At 40.1% G+C, this 27,480-nt stretch overlaps 2 protein-coding genes across 7 annotated transcripts in view; one reads left to right on the top strand and one right to left on the bottom strand.

Annotated features, from left to right (window-relative positions):
• LOC131684827 (uncharacterized) overlaps positions 1-27,480 on the top strand; it is a 107,352-nt gene that overhangs the window by 67,520 nt on the left and 12,352 nt on the right. The window lies entirely within an intron of this gene.
• Positions 5,050-5,760, bottom strand: LOC131680824 (PHD finger protein 14-like). The gene has a single exon (XM_058961535.1). It carries the CDS (start codon positions 5,758-5,760, stop codon positions 5,050-5,052), a length of 711 nt encoding a protein of 236 aa, XP_058817518.1.

Below are 27,480 nucleotides of genomic sequence, written 5' to 3'. Positions count from 1 at the left end.
AAACTTACAAACGCGATCGCAAGCGTGAACCTACAAACACCCGCGCTTGCGCGATCATGAATTGGCCACCTCCGGAAGTCTCTATCCTCGGTACAAACAGTCTAGGTCCATGTCAATTAATAAATGGCGACATGACCGGGAACTCTAGTGATATGGATTAACTTACTCCCTGTCAGAGTGTGATCCGTACACCATAAACGAAATATCAGTGTTCGGACGTGCCTAATAGCAAAAACAAAATCTCGAAACAGCTCTTTTTGTACTACGAGTCAGCTGTATTTCGTCGTTCATCGCTCTTCCATCGTCGATCACGGTCAACTCTTGAGAGAACGTACCAGCCTCTCCCAAGCCCCGCCCATGTGCGGTGCGCTGGGCGGATTTAAGGTTCCATCGGGTTGTAGAGTCTGTGAACGCTTCTGCTGCTTCGGCTCCGATTTGTCTTACTAACTCTCTGCTGGCTGCAGGAAAATTCGTTCCGTTGTCCGAAAAAAACTCCATCGGTTTGCCTCTGCGGCACACGAAACGGTGTATAGCCATCAAGCACTCTTGACTCGTCAGGCTATGAGCGAACTCAAGGTTATAGCTCTCGTTGTCAAGCAGGTGAACAAAGACACGTACCTCTTCTTTGATCTACGGCCAACGGTTACGGTAAACGGTCCGCAAAAATCTACGCCCGTACAGCTGAACGTCGGCTGATATGGCGTGATGCGTGACACTGGTAGTGGTGCCATTCTAGGGTTTTTCGGCTTGCACCTTTTTACTTTGCACCAGATGCGCGATTTCGCTATCCTTCTCATCTCCGCCCGCAGATGTTGCACACGAAAACGTTGCCAAATTTCGTTCGCGGCGGTTTCTATGTTGCCATGTGCTATTTCCTGATGGTAGTACTCGAGCAATTTGTCGGTTACCGGATGCCTTTTTGGCAGGATGATCGGAAAGTTGAGCTCGAATGGCAACGATGATCCTCGAGCGCTCTTCCTGCCATCCTGAGCACATTCTGTTCGTCTAGAAAAGGACTCATGCTGTATAGATAGCTATCTTTATCCAGCCGATATCACTCTTCATACGGTAGCTCTCGGTTCTTCTTCGGCACCTTTATCTCGCCAGGAAATCTGTCTGCTTGCGCTGATCTCCAGAGATACGCCTCCGCTGCCTGGTACTCCTCTTGAGTCAGCGACGACGTATTTGTAGGTACATTTCCCTTCACGTGCCTCTTCACTTTCGCGGTCGTCGGAATCGCTTTGACCTTCAGACCCTCTCGTTTTCTTTTGTAGTTTGACACGAATCTGTAGATGCACGCCACTGTCCGAACTAAAACCTTCCATCGAGAGAACCGCTGAGGGTCTACGACTTGTTTTGTTATTCTGATGTCGTGGAAAAGGCAGCATGCCCGCAATTCTTTCTGGTCGTTCGGCGTAATCTCACCTTGCTCTGGCCATTTCTCTGCCGGAAAATACAGGAAACCCGGTCCTCGAAACCATGGCCCATCAGAACACATAGAGTGCTTTTTGTTCCACTTCGTCATATCGTCTGCTATGTTGAGCTTAGTCAAAATCCATCGCCACTCTCTCAGCTTTGAAAGGCTGAGGATTTCTCCAATCCGGAAGGCGACGAATTGCTTGTATCGTAGGTGGTCTGAATGAATCCACGACAGCACAGTCTTCGAATCACTCCAGAAGTATCGCTGCTTTACGTCAAAGCACAACATTTCAACGACGGAAATTGCCAGTCTGGCTCCCAACACTGCTGCTTGCAGCTCTAGTAATTGAGAGATGCTTCAGGGGTGCGACCTTTGATCTCGCCATCACCAAGGAACACATCAGACCATCAACTGTCTCAATCAACAGATACGCTGCAGCGCCTTCGCTGGCATCGACGAAGACATGAAGTTGAACGCTACTGAAGTCCAAGTCACGTCCGCCGCGGAAGTAATGCCGGGGAATGCAGACATTTTTAACCTCCGGAAGCCTCGCAATCCACTGATTCCATTTCTCCGCATTCTCTCCAGCTATTTGTTGGTCACAATCGCATCCACTGCGCCACAGGTCCTGGATTAAAAGTTTCCCGTAAAAGGTGAAAATAGACAGTAGTCCTAGCGGATCGAAGAAGCTCATGACGCAGCTCATCACGATTCTCTTTGTTGGCAGCCGCTCGCCTGACATGTACGGCACAAGATCGTCCCTCAGCTCGATGGAAAACGAGAACTCGTCGCTGGCAGGGCTCCAGACAATGCCTAATACTCGCTCAAGACTCGTTTCCTTGTCCTCACTGAAACGTACCCCATGGCCTGAAGGAACTCTTCGGAGTTCGACACCCAGTTTCGCAGTTCGAATCCGCCTTTGGAATGAACGAAGCGAACTTCTTTCGCTCGGCCTACTGCTTCATCGACTGTATCTGCGCTATCGAAGTAGTCGTCGACGTGGTGGTTTTTTTTATTATTTTTTCCGCTGCCTCCAGAAACTGCCTTGGGAACTCCTTCGCGTTCACATTTTTCACGTATTGTGCGGAGCACGGCGAGCTGGCAGAGCCGAAGCTCGCTACGTCCATCACGTAGACATCTGGGATCGCTTCGGGAGTATTCCGGAACAGGAATCTTTGTACGAGCTTATCTGCTTCGCGGATCCTCAGCTGATGGTACATTTCCTTTATATCTGCACCAAATCCGATGACTCTCTCGCGGAATCAACAAACCACCGCCGGTAATGCGGTTAACATATCCGGACCCTTCAGCAGCTTCGAGTTCAACGATACTCCTTTCACTTCTGCTCTGGCGTCCCAAACCAAACGATGCTTCTTCTTCCTCGGATTGTACACGATGTTCAAAGGCACGTACCAAACCTTATTACTGTCGAACGCGTGCAATTCCGCCGATGTAGCTTTATATGCGTATCCCTTCCCTAAATACTCGGCTATCATACCACGAACTTTGTCGTACAGTTCGGGGTTCCTACTAAGGCGCTTCTCCAAACACCGTAACCGTTTCATCACCATAGAGAAGCTGTCGGGAAAGCTTGGGTCATCCTTCTTCCACAGCAGACGTCATACTCTTCAAGATCTCGTTCGCTGTCTTCTTCCGATTCAGGAAGCAAGGCTGCGGAGATCCCTGACTCTTCCATCGTATGGTGGCTCTTCAGGAGGTCATGAAGCTCTTGATTCGACACAGCTCTGCATTCATGGTGTCCGATTAATCCTGTGTCCGTGTGGTGTATGCCCGTCGGCCCGTAGACAGTCCAGCCAAGCTTCGACCTAACTGCTATTGGTTCTTCTGGTCGACCTATTCGTGATTTGATCGGTACATACAAGTTAATATTCCTGAGCCCGATCAGAATCTTAGGAGCTGCTTGCTGAAATTCGGCAACTGCAAGGCCACGAAGATGAGAGTGCTCCTTTACCAGCTCCGAAACATTTAGCGTGTGTTGTGGAAGCTTTAGACTTTCCACCGTGTGTGCACCTTTCAGCGGAAACGTTGCTTTGATCCTCGTGCCGAGATGCTAAGGTCTACTCTTTGAGAGTCCTTCTCGAGTCGTGAAACTCCGGCTGTCCATGTTACGCGAATCGGTTGAGTCACACTCTGAACTCCCAGAACGTTCATTAGTGATTTCTCCACTAGCGTGTACGATGATCCTTCATCCAAAAATGCGATCGTATCCACTGTGCAATTTCTATTATACAGTGTAACAGGCATCATGCGAAAGATGACTGAATGCCTCGGTTGGACGGCGTTCATGTTGCAGTTCGAACCGATTACAGATACCACTGAATGGAGTAACGGGTGGTGTCGCTCTTTACACGAATCGACATTATAACGGAAGTTTAGTTTGTACTGAGTGTTTCCGTGTTCGTTCAGGCACATCTGGCATAGCTGCCACCTTCGGACCGCATTCCAGCGGTCGGCTAGACGTAATCGACGAAACGCTTCACAGCTTCTTATTCGGTGGTCGATTCTGCCACAATTCGGCACGGTTTTCTTTCCTTGGCCGGTGGACTTTGACTTCTATTCTGCTCTACGCTATGAGCGTGCAGAAATCCTTCGTGCTCTCGCTTCGATTTATCTTTTCGCAAACCTTGTTCGATGAACCGGGTTGCTTCTCCTTACGACGCCACTTCGCTTACGTCCTTCCCGATGTTTGACAGGAAGTTCGATAGAGTACGCAACGTTACCATTTTACTCTTCCTTCGATATCGCACCCACTCCAGCTGAGTTCCTGCTGGTAGTTTCTCTGTCAGCTCTTGTATCAGCATCGGGTTCAATAGATGAGCGGTGAGACTTGTAGCTTCGAGATGATCGGTTAATTGTTGTACTACCATCCCAAAGCTAATGAAGCTCGATAGGCGGTCTGCTTTCGGTGGTGCTGCATTTCGAACCTTTTTAAACAGCATGTTGAGAAGTTTCTCGGGGCGTCCAAACAACATCCGTAAAGTTTCGATGATGTTTGGAACCGCTTTTGGTAATGGAAGTAGGCTTCTGACCGCTTCCAATGCCTCTTCTCTCAGGCATTCTTGAAGCCGCGCTAAGTTTTCGAGATTAGAAAACCCGCACGCTTTCGTCGATGTCTCATAACTGCTTATGAACATCGGCCATTCCTCCAGCTTGCCAGAAAGGTAGGCAATTTTTTGGAAAGGAACTGGCGCGAGGACAACTGGACTTCGTGAGTTCCTGATGATGGCTATTTCGTCTCTGCATTTCTCCGCTTCTACTTCGAGACTCTCTTCGGTCCTCCTCTCCGTCGGAACTCTCTTCCTTGGTTTCGACACTTCTTTCCGCTTCTTCCTCCTCCTCGGCACTATTTTCTACCTCTTCGGAACTCTCTTCTGCTTCACCGCTCTCGTTCTCTTCCGAAGATTTTTCTTCGGAACTTTTTCCGCTCTCAGACTCCGAAACTTCTTTCAGTTCCTTCATTTTTCTACTGCTACTACTGCCCTTCTTCCTTGGGACTTCCGGGTGACCAAAGGGCGTTTCATTTTTGTCTCGACCGAGCAGGAAACTGTCCGGAAGCGTCGGCGGACCTCCAGCTAGCTTTCTTGTATGCTTGTCTTCCAATTTCGGTATTATATGCCTACGGTACGCTCCACGAATATCAGCAAGAGTCGCCACTGCCAGATCTGCACTTCCAGGCCTTTTCCCGACTTTTTCTTCTCAGGCTCTGTTTTACCAGGTTGTATGCTTTCCGACTTCGTCTTCTTTTGCTTCTTCTCCTTTGAGTCGTCCTTACCCACACATTGAGCATCGACTTCCGGCATTCTACTGCTACCGGTATCCTTGTTCCGCTTCAGCTTCAACTGCAACAGCTTATCCTCCATTTCCGTCCACATCTCGTCGAGTTTCTTCTGGTGGTCCTCGTCTTCCACAAGTTTCTTCTCCATTTGCGCCTTCTCGTACTCGAATTCCATCGCTCGCTTTTCCCGTTCCAGTTGCTGGCGCATTTCAAATAACTCCTGCTGCATCTCCAGCCGCTTCCGGTGCAGAATCTTCTCCCGTTCCATTTTAACCTTCTGACTCTTCTTTTCCGCTTCGAGCTGTTTTAACTTCTCTAGCAGCTCAGACGAACCAGCACCATCCGCTTCACCTTCTTCGCAATCCTGGCAGTTCCATGAGACGTTACGCACATCGTCCGTAACACCAGCACAACCGAAATGGTACCACCGCTGACAATGGTCGCAAAACACCATATTCGTTTCGTCATTATCCGGACCTTGACAAGACGCGCAATTGTAGCCTGACTGTTCAGGATTCTCGGGGTTAGGGTTTGACCGAATCATTATAAATTTTCGAGAATCCTGAACAGTCAGGCTACAATTGCGCTTCTTGTCAACGTCCGGATAATGACAATCCGCGGGCCATCCAAGAACACGCGAATATGTGAATGTGCCACTGGGTTACAAAATCGAATCTATACACGCGAAATCAGATACACGCGAGCGCGACAAACACGTCAACACACGAAGGCTGAAGCGATTATCTACGCAAACCTATACCCGCAATCGCGCAAACTTGTTAACACTCCGATAATAATGTGAACGTTTTAGTGCTTACGAAGTTACAAACGCGACCTCGCAAAAGGGTGCGATCATGAATCGGTCACGTCTGGAAATTTTTACCCTCCGTTCTCGCAACCTAGGTCCGTACATTTAGTTATAATAATAAAAAATAAAGCTCATATCCACTAGACAACACGTTCCAAGGCGATATGACTGGGAACTCTAGTGATATGGAGTCTTTCTTCTAGAGCCTGAACACGAAAAATCAGGTATCAGATTCACGGTCCGCGCGCGATCATTCTAGAACACACGCGAATATGCGAAAGGTACACGGTTTTAATATAGAATTTATACACGCGAAGTTACATACACGTTAACATTCGCGACATACAAACGCACACGCGATCGAGCGCGTTAACATACAAATGCTCGAGTCCTTCGCGATGATACACGCGATCGCGAAGTCTCTATGCCCACACATACCTGAACCGTACAATAAATATCGCATTCAGAATCACGGCCCACTACAATCGGCCTAAAGCAGTGTTTTAGTGGGAGCCCTCCCGAGAACCTAGCTCTACAGCTCCAGTTGGACAACTCTCGAAAAAAGTCTTATTTCCATATTAGGTACCTTAGGGTGAAGAAAAACGCAGAAGAATTTACAGTTTAGATCACACAATCCCGAAAAAGTCAATTTTAAATGATTTGTATTTTCGAAAAAAAAATTGTAACAGAATACAACAAATCGTCTGATATAATCATTTTGGTAAAGAAGCCCACTAGAAGTAATTATGGAGAATTAACTCTTCAAAAAATATTTACAGACATGACGTCATTAGCAAAGTAATCTTTATTTTTATAATTGGTGATACAAAAAATTAACAAATGCTCATTAAACCCGATCTTAACGTACTAAAGACAAACGGAAAACGCCATTTTTCGTTATTTTCCTTCTATTTTTAGAAAAACAATATGTGGTCTAAGGACATTTGAGTTGTTTTATTTTTTGGAATCCTATGATGTTTGTGGACAAGTTTGCCACTGAAAACAGATGTAACCAGTCGCACCATTTTAGTCGCTCTCCGCAAATACCTATTGATGTCTTTCTGCACTATATGTAGTCGCGTCATGTTTACACCTACGTTACATTTAACGTAGTCGTCATCTATCCCTGTCAGCACTGCTACAGCGCAATCCACTCAGAGTAATTGTGATAACTTCAGTTTTACTGACAATATTCATAACTGTTAGTGCTCAAATGAAAGGTAAGATTCCTAATTATTTGCCTTACTTATTTTGTGATTAAATTCTACCAAACTAAGAAGACATAGCTATCCAAAAGCATTGTTGTTTCTAAACATTATGACCTGATGAAGGGGTTGGCGTAGCGTATTGGTAAATCGATTGCCATGTACGCAGCGCACCTGGGTTCGAGTCCCGACCCCGCACATAGGGTTAGAAATTTTTCCCAAGAGATTTTTCTAACCCGAAGAGGCGAATGACCTTAAGGTTAAAACCTCAATAATTGAAATAAAAAAAAATTATGACCATGAAGGGGTTAAAGAGCCGAAGGGGGGGGGGGGGTGGAAGGGTTTTCGGATGTAACTAAAAACAATTATTATAGACTAAAGTGCGTTTTGTAATATGCACCTGAAAAACCTGAAGTTCTGGCTTTCCGTTTTCGAGAAAAAAATTAGAAATGTATCAGAAAACAGGATAAACATTATAGTGCACCTGTTAAAGCATTGTGTATATCCAAATTTTGTTAAACGTGACAATCACTAGTGAGGAAAAACTGATTTTCGTAGAGTTTTAGTGTCCGGTTTTCTACAAAACTTCAACATTTTCTCTTCAATTTTTAATCTAACCTATTCTCAAGACACTTGTTAGTTAAGAGTCGCTGAGATTTATGTTTCTCCATACTTTTTCAGGGAAATTTCGAGTGGAGACGCTTCAACCCCCCAGCTCCCCTCTCCCTCCACTGGTTATGTGCCTGAGTTATTCAAGCGGAGATCATAGTGTCCAACGTTGAAACATACCTATTTTTTCCTTGAGAAGCCACCCTTTTACGCTATCACATGGTCGGTGTTAAGTCAGACCGGACTAAATGACAAAATATTGATTTCGAGAAAACCGGGTTTAAAGTTTGAATTGCAGCATCCTCTGCGTTATTAAGTTGAATGTAGCTGAAGGAATTCTTTATCCAGTAGTGTCATTATCTCATTTTTTTAAGTTTTGCGACTTAGTCCGGTCTGACATAACACTGACCACATGTATGAGGAAATTTGCCCATTGCTCACTCGTTTCGTGATAGTGTTCTGAGCACTACCTACTACCTACATGATTTTTTCAAGTTTTTGCCTACACATAATTCTTAGTTCGACTTGCGTTCTCTGGCCTTATAAATCTACGAAAATTGCAACTCCACATTCACTATCTAATTTCCGAATTTACTGCTACCAACATGCGAAGTGCCGAAATTGAGTAATTCACCACAGAGGGGCAAATAAAAAAAACCCCTTCGCATGTAACGTTTACGCACACAAGCAGCTACGCAGGCAGTTAAAGTTACGTGTAACCGACCGAGCCCAGCTCAGCCAGACGTAACTGCTCAGCTACCCCACATCGATATGTTTTCATTTGTAAATAAACCATTTTTTCCTGGTTTGATTTTTGGTTTTGTTTTGATCGCGCACCACTGCATGCATTGACCCCGCTCCCTACCCTTTCGTCATTCGATTGATAGATAGCTCACGCAAAAACGTTTCTCTAACGCTGCGCTCCGATGGAGACCTGATCTATTATAGGCGAGAAACTCGGCGTGGTTTTGCGATCGCATTTTAAGCAGATGAAAGCGATAGTGTCCAAAATGGTGTAGGTAGGTCGATACCATTTCAGTCCGACGTGGGTTGTTAATATTTTACTACTACTTGTAGGTTAATGCTATGCCACAAAAAGACCCCAGCAGCAGGCCATTGATCTTCACCGTACTGCGCGCTTCATCTAAGTAGATATTATATTTATGTACTTATAGTATGATGTATCTCATCTCCAACGAAGTGGCCAGATATTTTATTTATTATGGACCGGCCGACGGTAAGATCAATTAAATTACGAATCAACACGAACTGATCGCGCAAAGCGAAAATTATGCAATCACCTGGCAAGTCGGTAGATTGAATTGAAGCATTGCGCCATCCGAGGGGAAGCTGTCCGAGCGGGGAGTGGAAAAGAAGCGAATTAATTGAACCGTAAACGGCTGAAACAGGAAATCAACTATGGATCGTCTTCTTGGGTAGTGACAAGGTTTGTTGTTTTATTGGACCAGGCGGTGCGACCACAAACCTGTTCATACTTCAATCAATCGAATGTCGAATCACTTCCATCAGTATCACTTTCCGTTTCGTGCCAGATTCAACTTCTTGGCAGAGAAAATGAAAATAAAAATCACGACAGGTTTTACGGCGCAGAAAGGTCATTTGGCTGTCGGACAGGTTGTTGGGGGAAAAAAATAAAAACATATAGTCGAAAGAAACGAAAAGTTCATCGGTGGAACGAAGTAAGATTTTGAATACATGCTTGACAAACTAGTTTCCTCTCGAGTGTGTAATTTAATTGAACCTGTGTTGAATTTGGACTGGATCAGACAAACGAAATTGCTCCCAAATTGGTGCTAGTTACTAACGAGTTGAATACCAAACATCAAATCCAATTGTTCTTTTCAATCGAATTGTCATTGTAATTTTTTATTGGACGTAAATCATTACACAAAACCTTGTTTCTACATCTGGTCTCAAAACTTGCTCTTCTCGATATACTTAATTCGTTAAGTCCAGGAGGCATTCCAGAGGCAGTACATTGATCCGACACAAACTGGTACCTGCCTTATGATAAAACCATCGATACCACCACCCCAGGGCCAATATATGATGAAATATTCTTTCCATGCGTCAGCACTCGTTTCGTACAATTAAATATTCTCCGCGCGATTCCCGCTTTTTTGCTGCTGCTGAAGGTCGAATGAACGTACCAAAATAAACCCCCGAAAATATGATTGCATTGCATCGGTTGAATTCGCAACTAGTCTACTATATTGGAAGAGTGAGCGAGTGGACCTCGTTGATGTACGAGTGGGTGTAGCGGTCCGTGTAGGCTCCACCGGCACTGCTCCTGGCTACTCCGACACGGTTCCACTGAATACTCAGTCAGTATAGATATGTGAGTGGTGGACCTACCTGCCTACCGAAAATGGACACAATTAATGAAAGTGTGTCCGATTTGGTGAACGAATTTTACTTTCGGTTGACGACTGACTGCGGCGCAAACTGAAAGCTGCATTTTTTGCGAGGTTTTCTCTTTGATTTTTAATGCGACGTGTTAAATTCGATTGCCATTGATTTGCTGGCGGTAGCGTTGTAGTTCAAATTTCTCGATGTAATTCGATTTGGTTTCAAAGTTGGGGTGTGGAGATTTTTTTTTACATACAAGCCATATAAACCAAATTATAGCCATTTTATATCTTTACTAATTATTTACTGGATTTTTTCTTCTTTCAGGTTTGTTATAGTCATGATGAGATTCACACATAATATACTCGAACATCACTAGGTAACTATTTGAACAATCAAAGGTCGAACCATGGTAACTTTCACCGCACTGAAACAATACACTCTTTTTCGTAAGCCTTTCTTGTTTATATGTCTCCACAGACCACTGCTCTAAAAGATGATAAATTTCTAATGCTCACTAAGTTCTTAGATCTTTCTCACGATCTTGAGTATTTTTTTGAAAATCGACATGTAAAAATATTTAATAAAAAATTATTGCGATAATATTCAGACAAAATAAAATACTGAATTGAGATTAAACTTTCAAATTACTTTCATCAATATATGACAGCCACTTTGATATATATGTTGGGACCAAAATGAAACACTTCAAATGACCCGTTGGCTCAAATGACCCATTCATCGTGTGTAGTCGGGAATTTGTGCCTTGCCGTGCCTTCACATCATTTCCTTGATCGGAAGATCTTGAAAGGGCTACCGCAAGACCAAAGCTTGGACGAAATAACCAACAAATTGAAAAAATTACTTGATTTTTTCCTTGTTAAGTTATTCTTATGAAGAGAAAGACTAGCGGCAACAAAACCTCAGCACGCTTTAGAATTATCCAGGAGCTTTGTTTAATTCATTTAAACTTACTGAGGTTAATAATTTGAAAGTAGTCGAAAAAGCAAGTTTTATGTACCAAGCACGAGTAAAGTGGGAACATTATAGACGTATATGCCAAGGCTTTGAGCACGGCACTAAAAGTTGTCATTTAGTTTCCAAATGTATGATCTGTGATGATAACTTGCATACAAAGGACGCTTATCCAGTGAAAGAAAGCACAGAAAGTTATAAAAATTCGCTAAAAGTCGCGGAAACTATAAACCGAATTTATGGGCTTGTCCTATTAGAAAAAAATTATAATTTTTTGTACAAAGCAACAAAAACAAGAAATAAAAAATGTACCTGTTTCTTCAGGTACACTTCACGAAAACCTGTTTAAACGCGTTAATCCGCTTCAAAATAGAAATACAACTTCTCTACCTATACAAGAATCTATTATATCCGTCACACCATTTTATGCATCAGTGGCAGGTAACACGGCTAAAAGAACTATGATTGCCACGCCTCCAATTTCGTTTGTATACAACGCTTCCTCTGTTCCAATCGATCTAGGTAGCATTGCGGAATAAAAAATGATTTTCTTGTGGCAATCAATGTTTCAATTGACGACTGGAATGCCAAATTCCACGTTTGAAGTTATTCAAACTGGGTGGGAATTCTCTAACAAAATTGCAATAAATAAATTTAATTATGACTTTAAATAATAAATTACATTTATTAAATTATATTAATAGAATGTTCGCTCATTAAAAATGTGCGAAGAAGATTTTTTCAACTTCTTGGTAGTACATAATGTGCATATAACCGTTGTGATACAAGCTTTTTAAAAATCAGATATTAAATTGAAGCGTCACTCTAATTTTATTATTCATCGATTTGATCGAATTGTTGGATTCGGCAAAGGAATCGTAATAGCGGTTAATCGCAGAATCAAACATTGCGTCTTACCGTCTCTTGACACCAAGGTGATCGAGAGCTTGGGTACCGAAGTTGAAACCGATTTGGGTATAATATTTATTGCTGCGGCGTATTTGCTTTTTCAATGCAATAGTGAGCAAACTAGTTTCTTGAAAGGAGACTTAACTTACCAGAAATCGGTCGAAATTCTTTATAGTTGCTGATTTTAAGGCAAAGCACAGATCCTGGAATAATGTCCAAAGCAATTTCAACGGTAAACTAGTTTTTATGATTGATCTGCGAATTGATCACCTTCCAGAATTTTTTCATTTTCTCAAGAAGCTGTTTCCAATCCCATTAGCTCAGTGTTTAATTATCTCAAAGCGATTTGAAAAAGAGAATAATTTTAATCATGATCATGATTTACAAAATAAATCTGACATTGATACGGCATTACAAAATTTAAGTGATTCTACAGTTGATGCTAGAAATTTATCAGTCCCAAAAACACAGATACAATTTAATACTCCTATTATTGATGACGATCTTCAACTTCCGATTTGCTTGAACAATGTTCGAAGACGTCAATATAAACGTTCTCGTTATCCTGCTATGAAGCTTATCTATCAGGATCTACAAAAAGTAATTAGGCATAGATTCACACTCTTAAGAAATGAAAATGTCGCGAAAGAGGTTGAACAAATCACGCCATATTCTAAACCTCTCTGGAAGCTTTCCAAGATTCTTAAGAACGCAATTCCAGCTTTGAAGGAATATAGAATCTTCACATGGAATACCCTGTGTGTGTTAACCATCTCCAACTGTCTGGCAGCAGTTTACAGAAAAAAATTATTTCCATGTATTTATATACCTACCTGCAAAAAAATTGATTCCAGAATTTAGGTAGGTGTTTTTACGATTACCCATTTCGTATACAGGGCAAACCGTGTTCCTAGGTAATCGTTCCATTAACCAGCCCCGCTTTAATGTAATGTTTGTATCAAATGGATTATAACATTACAATAAGACTGTAGATTCATTACATGATGTAAGAAATCGACACGTATTTAGTGTATTTAATTGAATATAATTGGTATATAAATTAGAATATGTATGCCTCTTCCGGTTAGAAATTTTTTTAGAAAAATTTCCAACCCTATGTGCGGGGTTGGGACTCGAACACAGATACGCTGCGTACAAGGCAATCGATTTACCAACTACGCTACGCACACCCCCTGAACTACATCTAATCTTCGGCAGCATATCCCTCAATTCACCTCTCGTTTGTCGCGCAACAAACCACACGCATTGGACATACTCGGTTTAATAGAAAACATGTAAACTCTGCATATTTCTGTTTCTCAGTGTGCAGAAACAAAAACATACAGAGCTGAGAGCCCGCTCATCACTCACTCCCGTCACTCACTCTCCACCACGATTTCCATGCACACCCAAGAATACAACCTCAAGCCAAAGAGAATAGGAAAAGAGACGAATAGTGTGAAGCCAAAAATACCTTATTGAGCAGACCAATCGTGCAATGTAAATAAACATTACTCATGCCTGAGTTGGAGGAGATAAGTATTGTAAATCTATCAAAAAAAAATTTGAATTTTCGTCAGAATTTAGTGCAATCGTGATTGTAAGGTGCATTCTAGAGTCTATGTATGAGTAAAAACAAGTTTTAGAATTATTTCATCTCTTTGTTTCGAAATGCACATCGTTTGATAAACAAATTCAACGATCGACAAAAGGTTTGTTTTCAAAATATAATAGGAGTCATTTAAAGTGCTGCCTTTGGAAACGGTTACCAAATTCTAGTGTTGAAATCATCGTAAAGGGAGTGTTGCCGTTTTGACTGATTTTCACTCTGCGTCTCTTTCACTATTCTCTTTGCCTCAAGCAAGTACTCACGAGTGAACAGACCGAAAACGTGCAACGCACAAATTCCATAGCAGAAACAACGAAAGACAGGCAGAAAAAAACATGCCGGCTATGAAGCTCTCCGTATAGTATACATACGCTATTTTCAGTGGGTTGGTCCGTCTCACTTTCGTAACTTTCCCGAGCAAAGTTGAACATCAAAATTACAACACGTAGAAATCATATTTTGATAATAGCATCAAATTTAAATCTTATTTTGCTATCAGTTTTAGATTTTTAAAATATGACATCAATTTTGATCTTATTTTGCAATCCTTGTTTCTAAGAAGAATTTTCTTTGTTTATATTTCTTTGGTGTAACATCAAAGTGAATTCATATTTTGTTATCAAAAAAAAATTAACGTCTCAATGAGCTATCAATTTACTCTCACTGATAGTAGAATTAGTTTTCTGTTTGATGTCATGGGACAATTATGGTGCTATCAATTTCGATCTTTTAAGCGTTAAAAGGACCAAAACGACAACAACCTGAGTAATCATTTGCCGAACATCACAACATTATGTTTAGTTTTCAATTTGTTGTCAGACTCTGCTTGGGTTTCTATTCCTGTTAAAAACCAAAAAGGCGGGAGGAAAACATTTTGCATTGCAAAAACCGGTTGAGGTTAGGTATTTCGTGAGGAAAACAAACCAAAATGCAGCCCGGAGGGCGGAGACAATTCGACAGCTTCCATATATTGAACTCATAAGCAAATTTTGTGATGTCATGGCGGCTCGAATGAACCAAAATTTGAAAAAGGCGCTTCCCATTTATTATTTTCCATATCCGTAAAAAATACAACATTTAAGTATTTCTATCATCAAATTTATTTCACTGTTCAAATTAGAAGCTGTTCTCATTCCGCTATGCCTAAACAGAAACATAGATTCCATTTTGAATTTAAAGAATCCAGAATAAAATAAATTCGATTTTCGGAAATACAAGAAAATGACTTTCAGAATCAAGCCACTACCACTTATACTGGAATTTCCAAAAATCTTCCGATTGAATCAACATTTCCCCAGGCATGAAATCCTCTGGTAGATGCCATTCCGTTAGGTTTCTATCAGACTGGAGTAAAATCCCAGAATAATTCTGAAGGGAGCCGTACCAAAACCATCGCAATATCAGCCGGACAAAATCATTGCCAAAGTCGAACAAAACTCTGGCAGGAGTAGAACAAAATTGTGCATTCCCGGCAGCATTCTTGCTGAAAGCGAGCACTACCGGTTTACTGCCAGAATTCTGATAAAAGTACACAAATTCTATTCAAATCGAATTTTGATAAATAATCAGAAAATCCTACATATTGTTTATTTTCAAAATCAAAATACTAGAATTCTTGACGATCTTAATGAACTTGAAACAAGATGTCGCAGGTTCACGAATTGTTAAACTTGGCGATTTACTTTCATTGGCCAAAATGTTTTTCATTTATATTTCTCGTGAAAAAAGCACCAATGATTTACCGACTACAAACTTCACACAACAAGAAAACCAAAACATTTTTTAGGAAGCAAGCGAGCCGGTTGCTAAAAATAACGACTTCCAGCTAAATTTATAATAAGATCTATGTAACCTTGCCGCCGGTTCCAGTTAGGGATAAATTTATTATCTAATAATAATTTTATTTATCCACATTTTGGAATACGCTTTTTCTAAATGTTGTTCTAGCCGCAATGACGACGTTCATAACAAACGAAACACGCTTTTCTCTTGAAACTTTTTTGTTCGTTGTTGATGGTACTCGTATAGAGAAGGCAAACTAGCGCCACCATCAAATCGGTGGTACATATATGAAACAAGCACTACCTGTCAAGTTGTCCCTGGGTTGCCAAAATCCTTTGGCGATACATTGCATCTGTGGTTGTAAATTAGCTGTCAGAAATCTTAATAGCTTGATTATTCTCACCTTCGTTTTCGGTAACATCATCCGTACAGAAGTGCTGAGTGCAGGGCGCGCAGGTGTATTCGTTCGCCCGGCTTGTTTTCGATCCTGATTTCTGCAGTGAAGAAAAACCTCCGAGAAGCGATTTTTCGTGTCGTCACACTCCAGGAATCTTTTCCCTCCGCCGTATTCCATAATGTCCCACTATCCGACGATTCTTTGGACACTTTTCCAACGAATAAACGGCCAAAACACGTCCCGAAATGACAGCAATTTGGGGATTTCACTTCACACACGACCAACCTAGAGCAGGAGCGGATCCAGAAAAAAAACTTTTGGAGGGGGTCCAAAATTTCGACTTTAAAATGTTCATTGTACAATACGTAATATGTAATACCCTCATTTAATTAAACTCAGTTTTGGTAATCGAATCTGGTTTGCAAAGATTTTGAACTTAGAATGAATTTAAAAAAGAAACTTTTTTAAAAATTCTCAAGATGTTAAAAATTTGCAGGGGGTCCGGACCCCCAAGACCCTCCCCCTGGATCCGCCACTGATCTAGAGTCTGTGGTATTATACACAGTCTATAGAGAACAGTTGCGCAAAGAGTGAAGTCGAAAAAAGTCTACCTATCGAGCACAATTGGAATCCATCTCTGATACCTCTGCAGCAAAGCTGGATTCTAACCGACTACATACGGGGAACGTGCCATTTAAGCCAATATATTCTGATTCCTTGCGCACCTTTATGCTAAGGCATTGGTATTATAGAGTCACGTACTGAGGAATGCGCAACACTGCCTAAAATGATGTCCTCATCATTGTTCCTGGCACCCACAGTTTTTGCTGTAACTTTGAGTGACTTCAACCCTGAGTGCATATAAGGAGAGTGACTACACTGTCAAAATTGGAACAATGATTATTTGTCAGTGTCATTCCAAACGAGACAAATCCATGTATTTTGAGAGGTCATTTGTTCGTTTGGAATATTACTGACAGATAATCATGACAGTTGTCTTACACTCTTACACTCTCCTTACATACACTCTGCTTCAACCTAGTTACACAGGGGAGTGATTTGAAAACCTACTGTTTCGTGGCTTATAGCACTTTTTTCATAATACTATTCCATGTAATTTATTTTACATTGTTACAAAAAAGTATAATAAACTGAATACAATATTTTTCTCGACACTAATACTTTTCTTGCATGTTCTCCGTAAGAAGAATGTTTGTTTACTTTGCACGATAGGTAGCCTGATATCTGACTCTACGATAGGTAGATGTGGCTTCACTTCATACTTCACAACGCCTTTGGACCAACCGACTCACTTGATCAGACAGAGCTCCATGCATATTTCGTCCAATGTGTTAGAATCTTCACATGGAATACCCTGTGGGGAAAACATGGTTTCTGTTCCAAAGACAAGTAACCTTCAGTCTGTATGCGCATGGTAGTGCTTCTTGTTTAAGATGTATGTGTAATGGTCTGATATTTAGAAGGGCCTCAATGGCAGCAGTTGGAGTTGTCGTGAAAGGACCATTCAACGCTACAAAAGCCAGTTGGGATAGCTTTGACTAGACCGCCATCACCTCTTCCCACTGCCGCCACACAAGGCATCCGTATGACAGTATTGGACGTACAATTGTCGTAAAAATTCTATAGATTTATTTGGGTTTGAGACCACAAAAGTCTTTTTATACTACCCGAAGGCCATGCACGCTTTCTTGACTGAACAATGTGAGCGGACCAGTCCAGTTTGAAATCCAATATAACTCCAACGTACTCAACTTGATCCGCACACCGTGGCTCAGAGCCATAGAACTGCAAGGGACGGGCCCCTGTTGTTATTCACTTCTTCGTGAAAAGAACCATTGATGTTTTGTTTGGATAAACTGATAATTGAAAGTAAAGCGTAAAATAGATTTCTTCTCATTTCAAACTATGGTTTCCAAGTGTATTTTGGCTCACTCACTAGCCCCGACAAGTATTGTTAAAATTGTTTCCACAGAAAAACTATTTTTAATAAATTAAAAATAAATAAACAATTAATTTCTTTCTGAATTCTGAAAATCACTAACCTATGTTTAACGTTAAATGATTCGAAACAAGGTACTTTGTTGTATATGATCGTAGGATTAATTAAATTAGAAATGCGCATCACTGTGAAATTTGAATTGGTCTGGTTCTATATTTCAAAGTGTTATTTCTATTTACGATTTCTTGTTTATTTCCTCGGGGTTATAAGGCCATTAGAAGCAATCGTTCTAAAACGAACACAGAAAAAATCCTCCCAACCTAGAGCGGTCATCTAACGGAAATGAAATGCCTCATTTGTTTCGCACATATCTCGATTGAATCTTCAAGTTGGACCGCGCCGTCGTAGAAATACCGTTTAGCACTATCTACACATGAAAATGTACCCATCAAATGCCAAAAGCATATAGAGTGCTCTTTCGTTTGTCGGTTCTAACCGTTTTTTTTCACTACCGTCCCTCGTCCACACCACAGTACACAGTACACAATGAACTTGAGATACTCTTGACCGACCGATGACGACTTTCGCGGCATCTGAGCCTGCACTGTTCTCGCCATTCTCACGGTAATGACTGCGAAAGGCCCCCGCACGAAAATGTGAGGCGGGGCGACGCTATGAACAGTAAACTTTAACGAAACATAGAAAACAGCAAAAACACCAAACTGTTCTTGAACCTTCAGTTCGTTCCAGATGATTTGAGGAATGCCATGCCTTTCTCTTGGCAATTTCGCACAAAAGAACTATTAGTACGGTGTGAAGTGTGACGAAGCTAAAAAATTGCGTGCATAGATATGTATAGGGGAATTGAAAAACCTCAATTTGCATGTTAGGAGCAGCATATCTAATGGTCTTAACTGATTCAAACTATTCTCAATGGTATCCGTTCACCGTTTCACTGATTACTCGGTAGCTACAAATTTGGTAAAGTTCTACCTATGGGCTATGATTCATATTCCGTTGAACAAAACTAAAGATTGCAGGATTTGAGAATCTACCATTCTCAATATATTCACAGTGAATTGATTGTTGGGGTATTTCGAACACATACAGTTCATCCCAATCCATTCCTGGCAATGAATTATTAACGTTGTAGTTCTCTCAACAATTATTTTGACAAGGGAAACACTATAGACAATCCCCTTATACTAAACCGCGACGGTTCCTCGAAAAACCGGTCTCTCAGAACAGCCGTGAGTCGTGTGTTACGGTTGAGCTGCTAAGTGTAAGGGTAAATAATAAACCACATATAATAAAATTTAATGTTTAACATACCCTCATTCGTTCTCGGCCTGTTGTTCACATGCCACTCTCGACATTGGCACGCTTCTACCACAACGGCGGCGGCGGTGCCTGGTGCCGCTCCGCACCAGTGTCGTTCCATGCGCCACCGGTCTGCCCGATATGATCTAAGGTTATGCATCATTACAAACGGAGTGCGAGTTGTTTGTGCTTGCGCTTCTCGTAAACGGCTGAAACTCACCAACATAATACAGCGAAGAATTTTTCATCGCATACAAGAGCAGCCTTTTAAATGATGATGATGGTCACACTTTGGACGGCTCTTTATGCTGCTCATTGCTGGACTTGCAGTGGCCTTAGCAGTGATGCGAGGTAACACTTTTCTTTGTTTTCTGGCAGACTTGAGAAAAATCGGCACTTTGTTTACAATTATTTGACCACGTCCTCTGGTACAGTCTGTTGTCTGTTAACAGTACACAAAAAACCTGTTTTAATCCACCTAGCGGTGCGATTGTGCCTTTCTCATTTATCCAAACTATGATTTAATGCCTGGTAACGTTCAATATAAGATTGTGGAAATGTCCATTATATTGTTATCACACTTGATAAGCATATATAAGTGCACGACTGTCACGAACCTGATAAGTAACATGTCGACACTGACATACTTGAAACAAACAAAAATATAATATTTATAAAGCTTAATCAGCGTGAGTTCAATGTTGTCTTCATGTTAACTTCATGGCGGAGAAGGGAAGGGATATAATTAGTGGGAAGGGGAGGATGCGCCGGGAATCATCTAGCGTATTTTAGGATACGGGATGGATGAAGGGAATGCATAAGGGAGGTTGGCCTGAGAGTGGTGGTGGTGAAAGAAGGACGGGGGGGGGGAGGGGTTGCAGGTAGGAAGTGGAGGAGTAGATGAAGGGTTCAACACCGAACTTCAACTATACCTTCCATTTGAGACTAGGTTAGTGAAAATTGGTTCAGTCATCACCGAAGTGGCTTAAGATTAGAAATATCCCCGGAGTCCGGGGCTTCCGGAATTTTCGATAGTGGACAATATATTCCAATAATCTTTGATTCGCCATCAGTGATCTAGACATGCGAATCGAAGTAACTTGATGTTAATTTCAATAGATTTTAAACCTATGAGGTATTACGATTGTATCGGTTCATATGCAAAATTACTATGTGACCACAATAACCAACCTGTGACTCCGGAACCAAAAGTCAGAACTGAATGAAATTCAATAGCAGTCATTGAAAGTATTATATCTTTCATTTGAATTCAAGTTTGTAAAAATCGGTTAAGAGTTTGCAAAAAAAATTTGTGTGACATTAGCTCGGGAACTTGGCGAGTTCCCCGGGAGCATCAAGATCTGTCATAGGTGACCAATGTGGTCAAAACTACTTTGATTGGTCATTAGTGATCTAGACCCGCAAATCCAAGTAATGTTGAACGTATCTGAATATGTATTACATCATTCGGACATCATTTGATTACCAGTTTATATGGAAATTTTCTGTGTGACCGCACTCTGAAATCCGTAACTCCGGAACCGAAAGTCCGATCAACTAAAAATTTAATAGTTTCTTTAAGGACCATTATACCGTTCGTTTGAAAACTAAGTTTGTGTAAATCGGCTCAGCCAGAACATTTAATATTAAATTCCATTTCTGCCATAAAAAATATCATATTTTGCAGTATTTTTTTATTCCGATTATAAAGGTGTTAACGATAGGGTTATAAGCCTCGTTTTTCGGGATAGAAAATTCTCTAACCCTATGGGCGGGGTTAGGAGGCGAACCCAGGTAAACTGTGTGCAAAGCAATCGATTTACTAACTACGCTACGTCTGCCCCTTACTTCATAAGATACAAAATAAAAAAATGGGTAGTACGATATTTTTTTATAACTCGCAATATTTACTAAAAATAGTTTATTTTTAGTAAAAAGTTAAAATAACATTATAACGAAGGAAGCTAAAGGTTCAGTATATTGAGAAAAGTTGTTTTCCTTCAAAATATCTGAAAGTATTTCTAAAGTCATCTGAACGAAAAATCAATGCAGTAAAAGTTATAAAAATAAAACCATTTTTAAATTATTCGTAGATTATTCTCTCTCTCATTCTCTCTCTCATACACACACACAATTTTCTATTACACATATACAAGATCGTGCGCACATCCAAAGCTGATGAGAATATTTATTAGATGACACAAAAAACAAACGAGCTAGTACACGTAACATAAAACGCCTACGCGTTGAACTTAACGCGCAAGATAACATTCAAACGCTAAAGCGTTTCGCGATATTACAAACCCGGTCACATACGTCCATGATCTCGCAATCATAAAGAACGTCCCGTCGATTGAGCGAACGTGTTAGCACATACTAATTAGTTGCCCACGCCCCCACATCTAAACCGTGCACTCAAAATTGAACATCAGAATCATGGCCTCCTGAACAATTGACTTTAAGCCTATATATGTATGTAATCCGGTCAAAAGAGAACGGAAGAATTGTTTTGCTTTAAGGAAGGCAACATACGTTTTTCCAGACACTCCTGCACTTAACTTTCCTGGTTGATGGCCCTGGTTACGATGTAACTGTCGCTCTTTAAGCCACAGGAACAGATGGCCTGTCACACGTGATATTTGTTTTAAGCTCTAAAAATTGTACTACAAAATTCTTATCCATTAAACAAACATTTATGCATAAAAAAGGAATCGATAAAGTACGAGAAAAATTAAATACGGTCGATTGAGAAAATAAATTGAGTACTTTTTCGGCAATTGTGATCACAGAAAACAATTTTTAGTAAAACGACGTTTCGAGATAATCGAGTTTAAAATTTCAAATTACCACTGCTCTTGGTAGACGAAGCGCGCTTGGAAGCGCTGAAACTTTCGATCCATTTCTCGGATCCCTATAAAAATTTGGGAAAACATTATCAAGGATAATAAAAAAATCGATATTATGAAAAATGAAAAGTTATGTAGCCCCTTAATAAAAATATTCCTAGCTGCCAAATTAGACAATATCTTCTCACGAACTGAGTTTTTATTATTGGATTCTGAGATGATTATGACTTTCATTGGTTTAGTTTTCGATAAAATTACACTGAAGAAAAAAATTCAGTTTGGACAAAGAAAAGTTTTTTTCAAATAACTTTTTTTCTTTCAAAGTGCCCAACTTGATTTTTGATGGTAGGTAGGGAACATAATTACCTATCTTGGAATAAAATTTCATCCAAATCAAAAATGGGGTTTTTCTAAATCGACTTAAAATTTTTAAAATCGATTTTTTTCAGGGTAGAAATCAATAAAGAAATTTTTCAATATTTTTATTAAAAAAATTGACTGATTTTGTGTAAATCACTCCTACAACATTTTTTTGTAGGATTTGTCATTTTTAGACTACAGCCATTTGAAAAAATTGGTAAAAAAAGTTTGACTCTTTTCAAAAGATAGTCTAGATCATTTTTGGAAAAACAAAGTATGCAAAGTGGCTGTTTGTGATAAAGTCTTCATGTACAGAAAGTTTCATTAAAATCTGAGAGGGTGCTGCCAACTGTGAATACGATTTGGCGCGAAATTCGTCACCTGCAATCAAACTTCGTCAGCATCTTCATGTACAGCTTCCGTGGTTGCTCTCTAACCGACTTGTTTTGTTTATCGTTGCGATTTGGAGTTACGCCCTTCTTGTAAGTCGACAGGCCGGCTTGTTTTTTAGCTCACTACACAGTTGTACACGGAAAAAATCCGTTTAAAAATTCAAGAAAAGAAGATCACGATTTCGTGAACTGAATAGTTTACGAAAATCGTGAACAAGTTCCTGAAATTATGAATAGCAGACAACGTACTCATGAAACTATTTGTGTTTCCAAAAAACTAGCTCGAACCATGTTTAGTTGTTGTTATGATCCTTGTTCATAATTTGACCATACACAGAGCGATGTTCATGATTGCAGGAGCTTATTCGCGATTTCAGGGATTTTTCATCATGTAACCGTGATAGTTTATTAATGGGTTTACTATCGGATTTTTCTGTCAGAGTAGTGTGATATATTGCAGGACTTCAGATTTTCGTAATTTCTATTCACGTTATCGTGATATTGTAGTCACGAGTAGTGATTTTTGTTCATGAGTTCAAGATGTTTGTTACGATTTTTGATGGTTAAATCACGAGTAGTGTAATTTATATTCATGATTTCAGGATCTTAATCACAATTTGGGAAAGTTCTTTTCACGTTATCGTGATATTTTAGTCACGAGTAGAGTGATTCATGTTCTTGATTTTAGGATCCTGATCAGGATTTCCGTAATTTATTTGCACATTATCTTGATAAAGGGTGTCCCACATCAAATTGCAACACGGAAAAAAACGCTGTAGAATGTTACCTAGTTTACCGATCCTTTTCAAACTTTCAGATAACAAAATATAACCAATTAGTAAGCTTTTGGCATGTTGATTTCTGGCTGTAGCTTTTTCTGTACGGAAACACACTTTTTCTTCATGTCTACCTCAGATTTGACCTCCTTCGGATGTCTCCGTAGTGCCTGCTTCATAATTGCCCAGTTTTTTCGACGGCCTTAGTTCCGGTGCGTTGGGGGTTTTTGATGGCCTTGGGTCCGATGGTAACCCAGTTGGCTTCGTACCACTCCAGAAATTTTTTGAATAGTGGCACGAAGCTAGATCTGGCCAGAAGATCGTAGGGCCCTCGTGTTGCTTCAACGAGGAAGTAGGCGCTTCTGTAGACACTACTTGAGGTTGATCTCCCCGTTTACAGTCCCGGTAGTCGCGAACGGTGCACTTCGTTTACCGCATGAGCAGATCGCTTGCCAAATCATGTTTTAATTGGAAACCTTTGAAAGTTTCTGCTACCTCAATTCCTCTGGAACATCAAACTTGATCTGGGTAGTGAAGAACAGTAGTCCCGGAAGTCCGCCTTGACGTAAGTCTCATCATACATGATGAGACAATGAGGTTTCGTTAGCATCTAGGTGTACAGTTTAGCCCGTGACTTTCCCACCGTATTTTGCCATTCGTCACGATTTGAAGCCTTCTGAAATTTGTACGTATGCAGTCCCTCTTGGTCCTTGGCTCTCTGAACGAATAACTTGGACAGATTCAACTTTTTGACCACATCCCTGATCGAAGCATTGGGATTTCGCTTTTACTACACATTTGCGATCCTTATCACTAATAGAACATCCATTCTAACCGCATTTCTTCTTCCGTTCGATGCTCAAAGTTTGGTTTAATCACACGATTCACCGTTGACTGCACGATTTCGAGTTGTTTTCCGATGTCCCTATGAGCGAATTGGAGATTTTCATAGGGACGCGATTTTTTTTTCAATTTTTTCAGAAACTGACAGCGACTAAAATACAGTGTAAATAATACACTCGAAACTACTTCTACCCAATTTGAAAAAGAAAATACCCAATGGGTTATTTTATACAGCGTTTTTTTCTGTGATGAAATTCGATGTAGTACACCCTTTAACCCATTATAACCCAAGGGTTTCAAAAAGTGAGCCAAATGCAGTCATATCCTCAATTCCATCAAAAAATGTATCGAAGATTATGGGAAAAACAAAATCACCGCTTAAAATGGTTTTGAGATTGAATATATCTCATGCAAAAAATTTCGTACGCTTAAATAAAAACAACAAATTTTAAGTTGTTTCGCATATTTCTTCGGATTTTTAGATGGACAACACTTCTTTTACACCTGTGACAACGTTTTGTCACATAATGGAATTATTAGCACTAATCCTAACAATAAAATTCAATTAAATGTTTTGCTTACTTTTCCGCCGCCATTTGCCTCAACAATACACGGTTCAACAATGTAAATAAAATGACAAAAATGGGCAGCTGTCTTACTTCACAATGAAGCATGTGGTGTAATGATCCTATTAGTGCCAATAATAAAGCAGTTAGATGTCAAAATTCCACAGTATATACGCGTTAAACGATGGATAGTCCTGCGTATGAAATTTCATACGCTAGGATATAAGGGTTAAGGTATGATTCAAAGGGCATGATCGGGACTTTGCGTGATGTCTACGCTCATGTTCAATCATTATACTTTAGAAGCGCGGCAGTGATGCTATGTGGCTCGCAGAGAGTAATAATCGTGCTTGCGGAGAGGATTACCTCTACATTGAGCATGTTGTTTGGTCATGCACTGAATATCGTTATGCCAGATCCCAATTAGTATATTATTTACAAGTCCGAGGAAGACCAATGTATGTTATTTACAAGTCCGAGGAAGACCAATCCATGTTCATATACATTTTTTAGAAACAATATTTATCAAAATTAAATTATACTTCTCATCCTATGCTCTCATCCCAAGTTACGCATAAACAAAATGTTTTTCTAAAATTTCTGTTTTGTATTAAATTCAGTGAATAACAGAAAAGAATGTTAATGAATATATTCAAACACATAAGATCACAATGAAATCAAAGAAGCTAGGAATAAAAAAGTGAAGATTAAAAAGATGATAATTATTGTTGCGTTAGTTTTAGACAAATTACTATTTTGATAACCTTAGGATATTTTTGTAAAAAAAAACTCCAGCGTAAAAAGTTTTCGCAATTGCCGTGTCAAATTAACGCAATGGAAAAAAGAACTTAAATCAAAACAAAACAAAACTTATCCTGATTTTTGCTGGTTGTTTAACACAGCAAAAATCGGGATAAAATTTTTATTTAAACATCAACACGCGGGTTATCAATATCAGTCGCTGTCGACTCAATTGATAATTCAGCGGTATGAATCATCGCAAAATTTTTCCACCCTTTCAATTTCACACATTCTGGACATTTGCACGTTCACTCACTTTAAATCTGAGAAGCTCTAAACAGAAACACCACCTTCAACTTACGAAGCACCACGCCAAGTTTCCAATACCCTATAATCGGCAGGCGATGGTGCAATGGCGTGAAACACTTCCTGTATCCATTCCGTGGTTTAGCCAAAATGAAAAAAAAAAATTAACTACAATAACCACCGAATCCGGTCAACGTTAGCAGCCAAACGAGCGTGAAGCGCAAACCTTCAAAATATTGCTTCGCTCAAGCGTGACACTGTCGGACCGAAAGAAGAAAAAAAACGTGTTTAATCCACCTAACAGTGTGATGAGACATTTCTTATAACTCTTATCACTCTCTTCGGATATTATATAGTTTGAGAGCATTTAGAACTTGATGCTTCGCGATGTTTTTGATAACACATACTACATGGGATAGTGGCAGGACTCAGAGAATCGCTCAAATCAGCATAGGACAACATTAGTGCTAGAAATCTCAAACCAAATCAATGGGAAAGCGAAAAAATGGCCCATAAAATAGACATACCAACGAATTATTGTTAATGCTCTGTTAATAAAATATCTATATTGTGGTGGGAAAACTGAATTTTCCTAAAGGGGTTATATATTGTACTGAAACAAAAAAACGATTTTTTTTTAATCGATTTGAAGTTTATATTTTACTCAAATTTCCAACGCGACTGAGAACTAAGAAATCAACGCTTTTTCTTGAAAAGGGCGATACTAGCAGTGATACTATTCAAAGAAAATCAACAGTGAATATTTCCAGACTTGGTTTTATTTCCTATTTAAGAACTATTGTGTTTTTTGACATCCTAGCTTGCATGATTCAGTGATCGAAACCCAAAACTTCATAAAGTATTTGAAATTATTAAATTAAAATTTGTTTTTGCTATTGAAATTGACAAAATGATAATATCGCCCCTTTGGCGATTGTTTACTTTTTCGGTCCCACCTATCAGCATTGAAGTATCGCCCTTACGTTTTTTACAATAACTACCGTTCTGCACCACCGATTTCGTGCGTGTTTTTTCAATAGCGATCATTGTTACTATTTACAGCTGGTATCAGCTTGATAATCCTAAAAAAAATACGAAAATAACAGTATCGCCTCTAAACTGCTAGCAAAAAAGTATCGCCCTGTTTGTTTGCATGGAGCGTGGAGGGCGAAACTTTAAATAAACAAACAAAAATACAGTTTCGCCCGTTGTATTTTTTGCTGTAGTTTAAGGTTCAAGTTACCTTTTTTAAGCATGTGTTAGAATTGCACGCTTGGTAGTGTGCGTAGGAAAATTTGTGTTCAGCTTTGCCACCGGATTATCCATTTAAACCATTTTAAAACTCTAAAAGAAGAATATCAGTCGATTTATTAGATCATCACGATTCAATTCATGCAAAATACCTGCTGGAAAAACCATCGGCTTAGCTAAATGGTGCTTTTGAAAAAGTGGCTGTGGTTTTTTCATTGCGCAGTTGTGTTGCGTACCCC

The sequence above is a fragment of the Topomyia yanbarensis genome, chromosome 2, assembly GCF_030247195.1.
Source record: "Topomyia yanbarensis strain Yona2022 chromosome 2, ASM3024719v1, whole genome shotgun sequence".
NCBI classification, from domain to species: Eukaryota; Metazoa; Arthropoda; class Insecta; order Diptera; family Culicidae; genus Topomyia; species Topomyia yanbarensis.
The sequence above is the reverse complement of the archived record's forward strand: the minus strand, read 5'-3'. Positions and strand labels throughout refer to the sequence as shown.

Excerpts from the sequence above, each read along its gene's own strand:
- LOC131680824 (XM_058961535.1), bottom strand. The coding sequence starts at position 5,760 with ATGATTCGGTCAAACCCTAACCCCGAGAATCCTGAACAGTCAGGCTAC.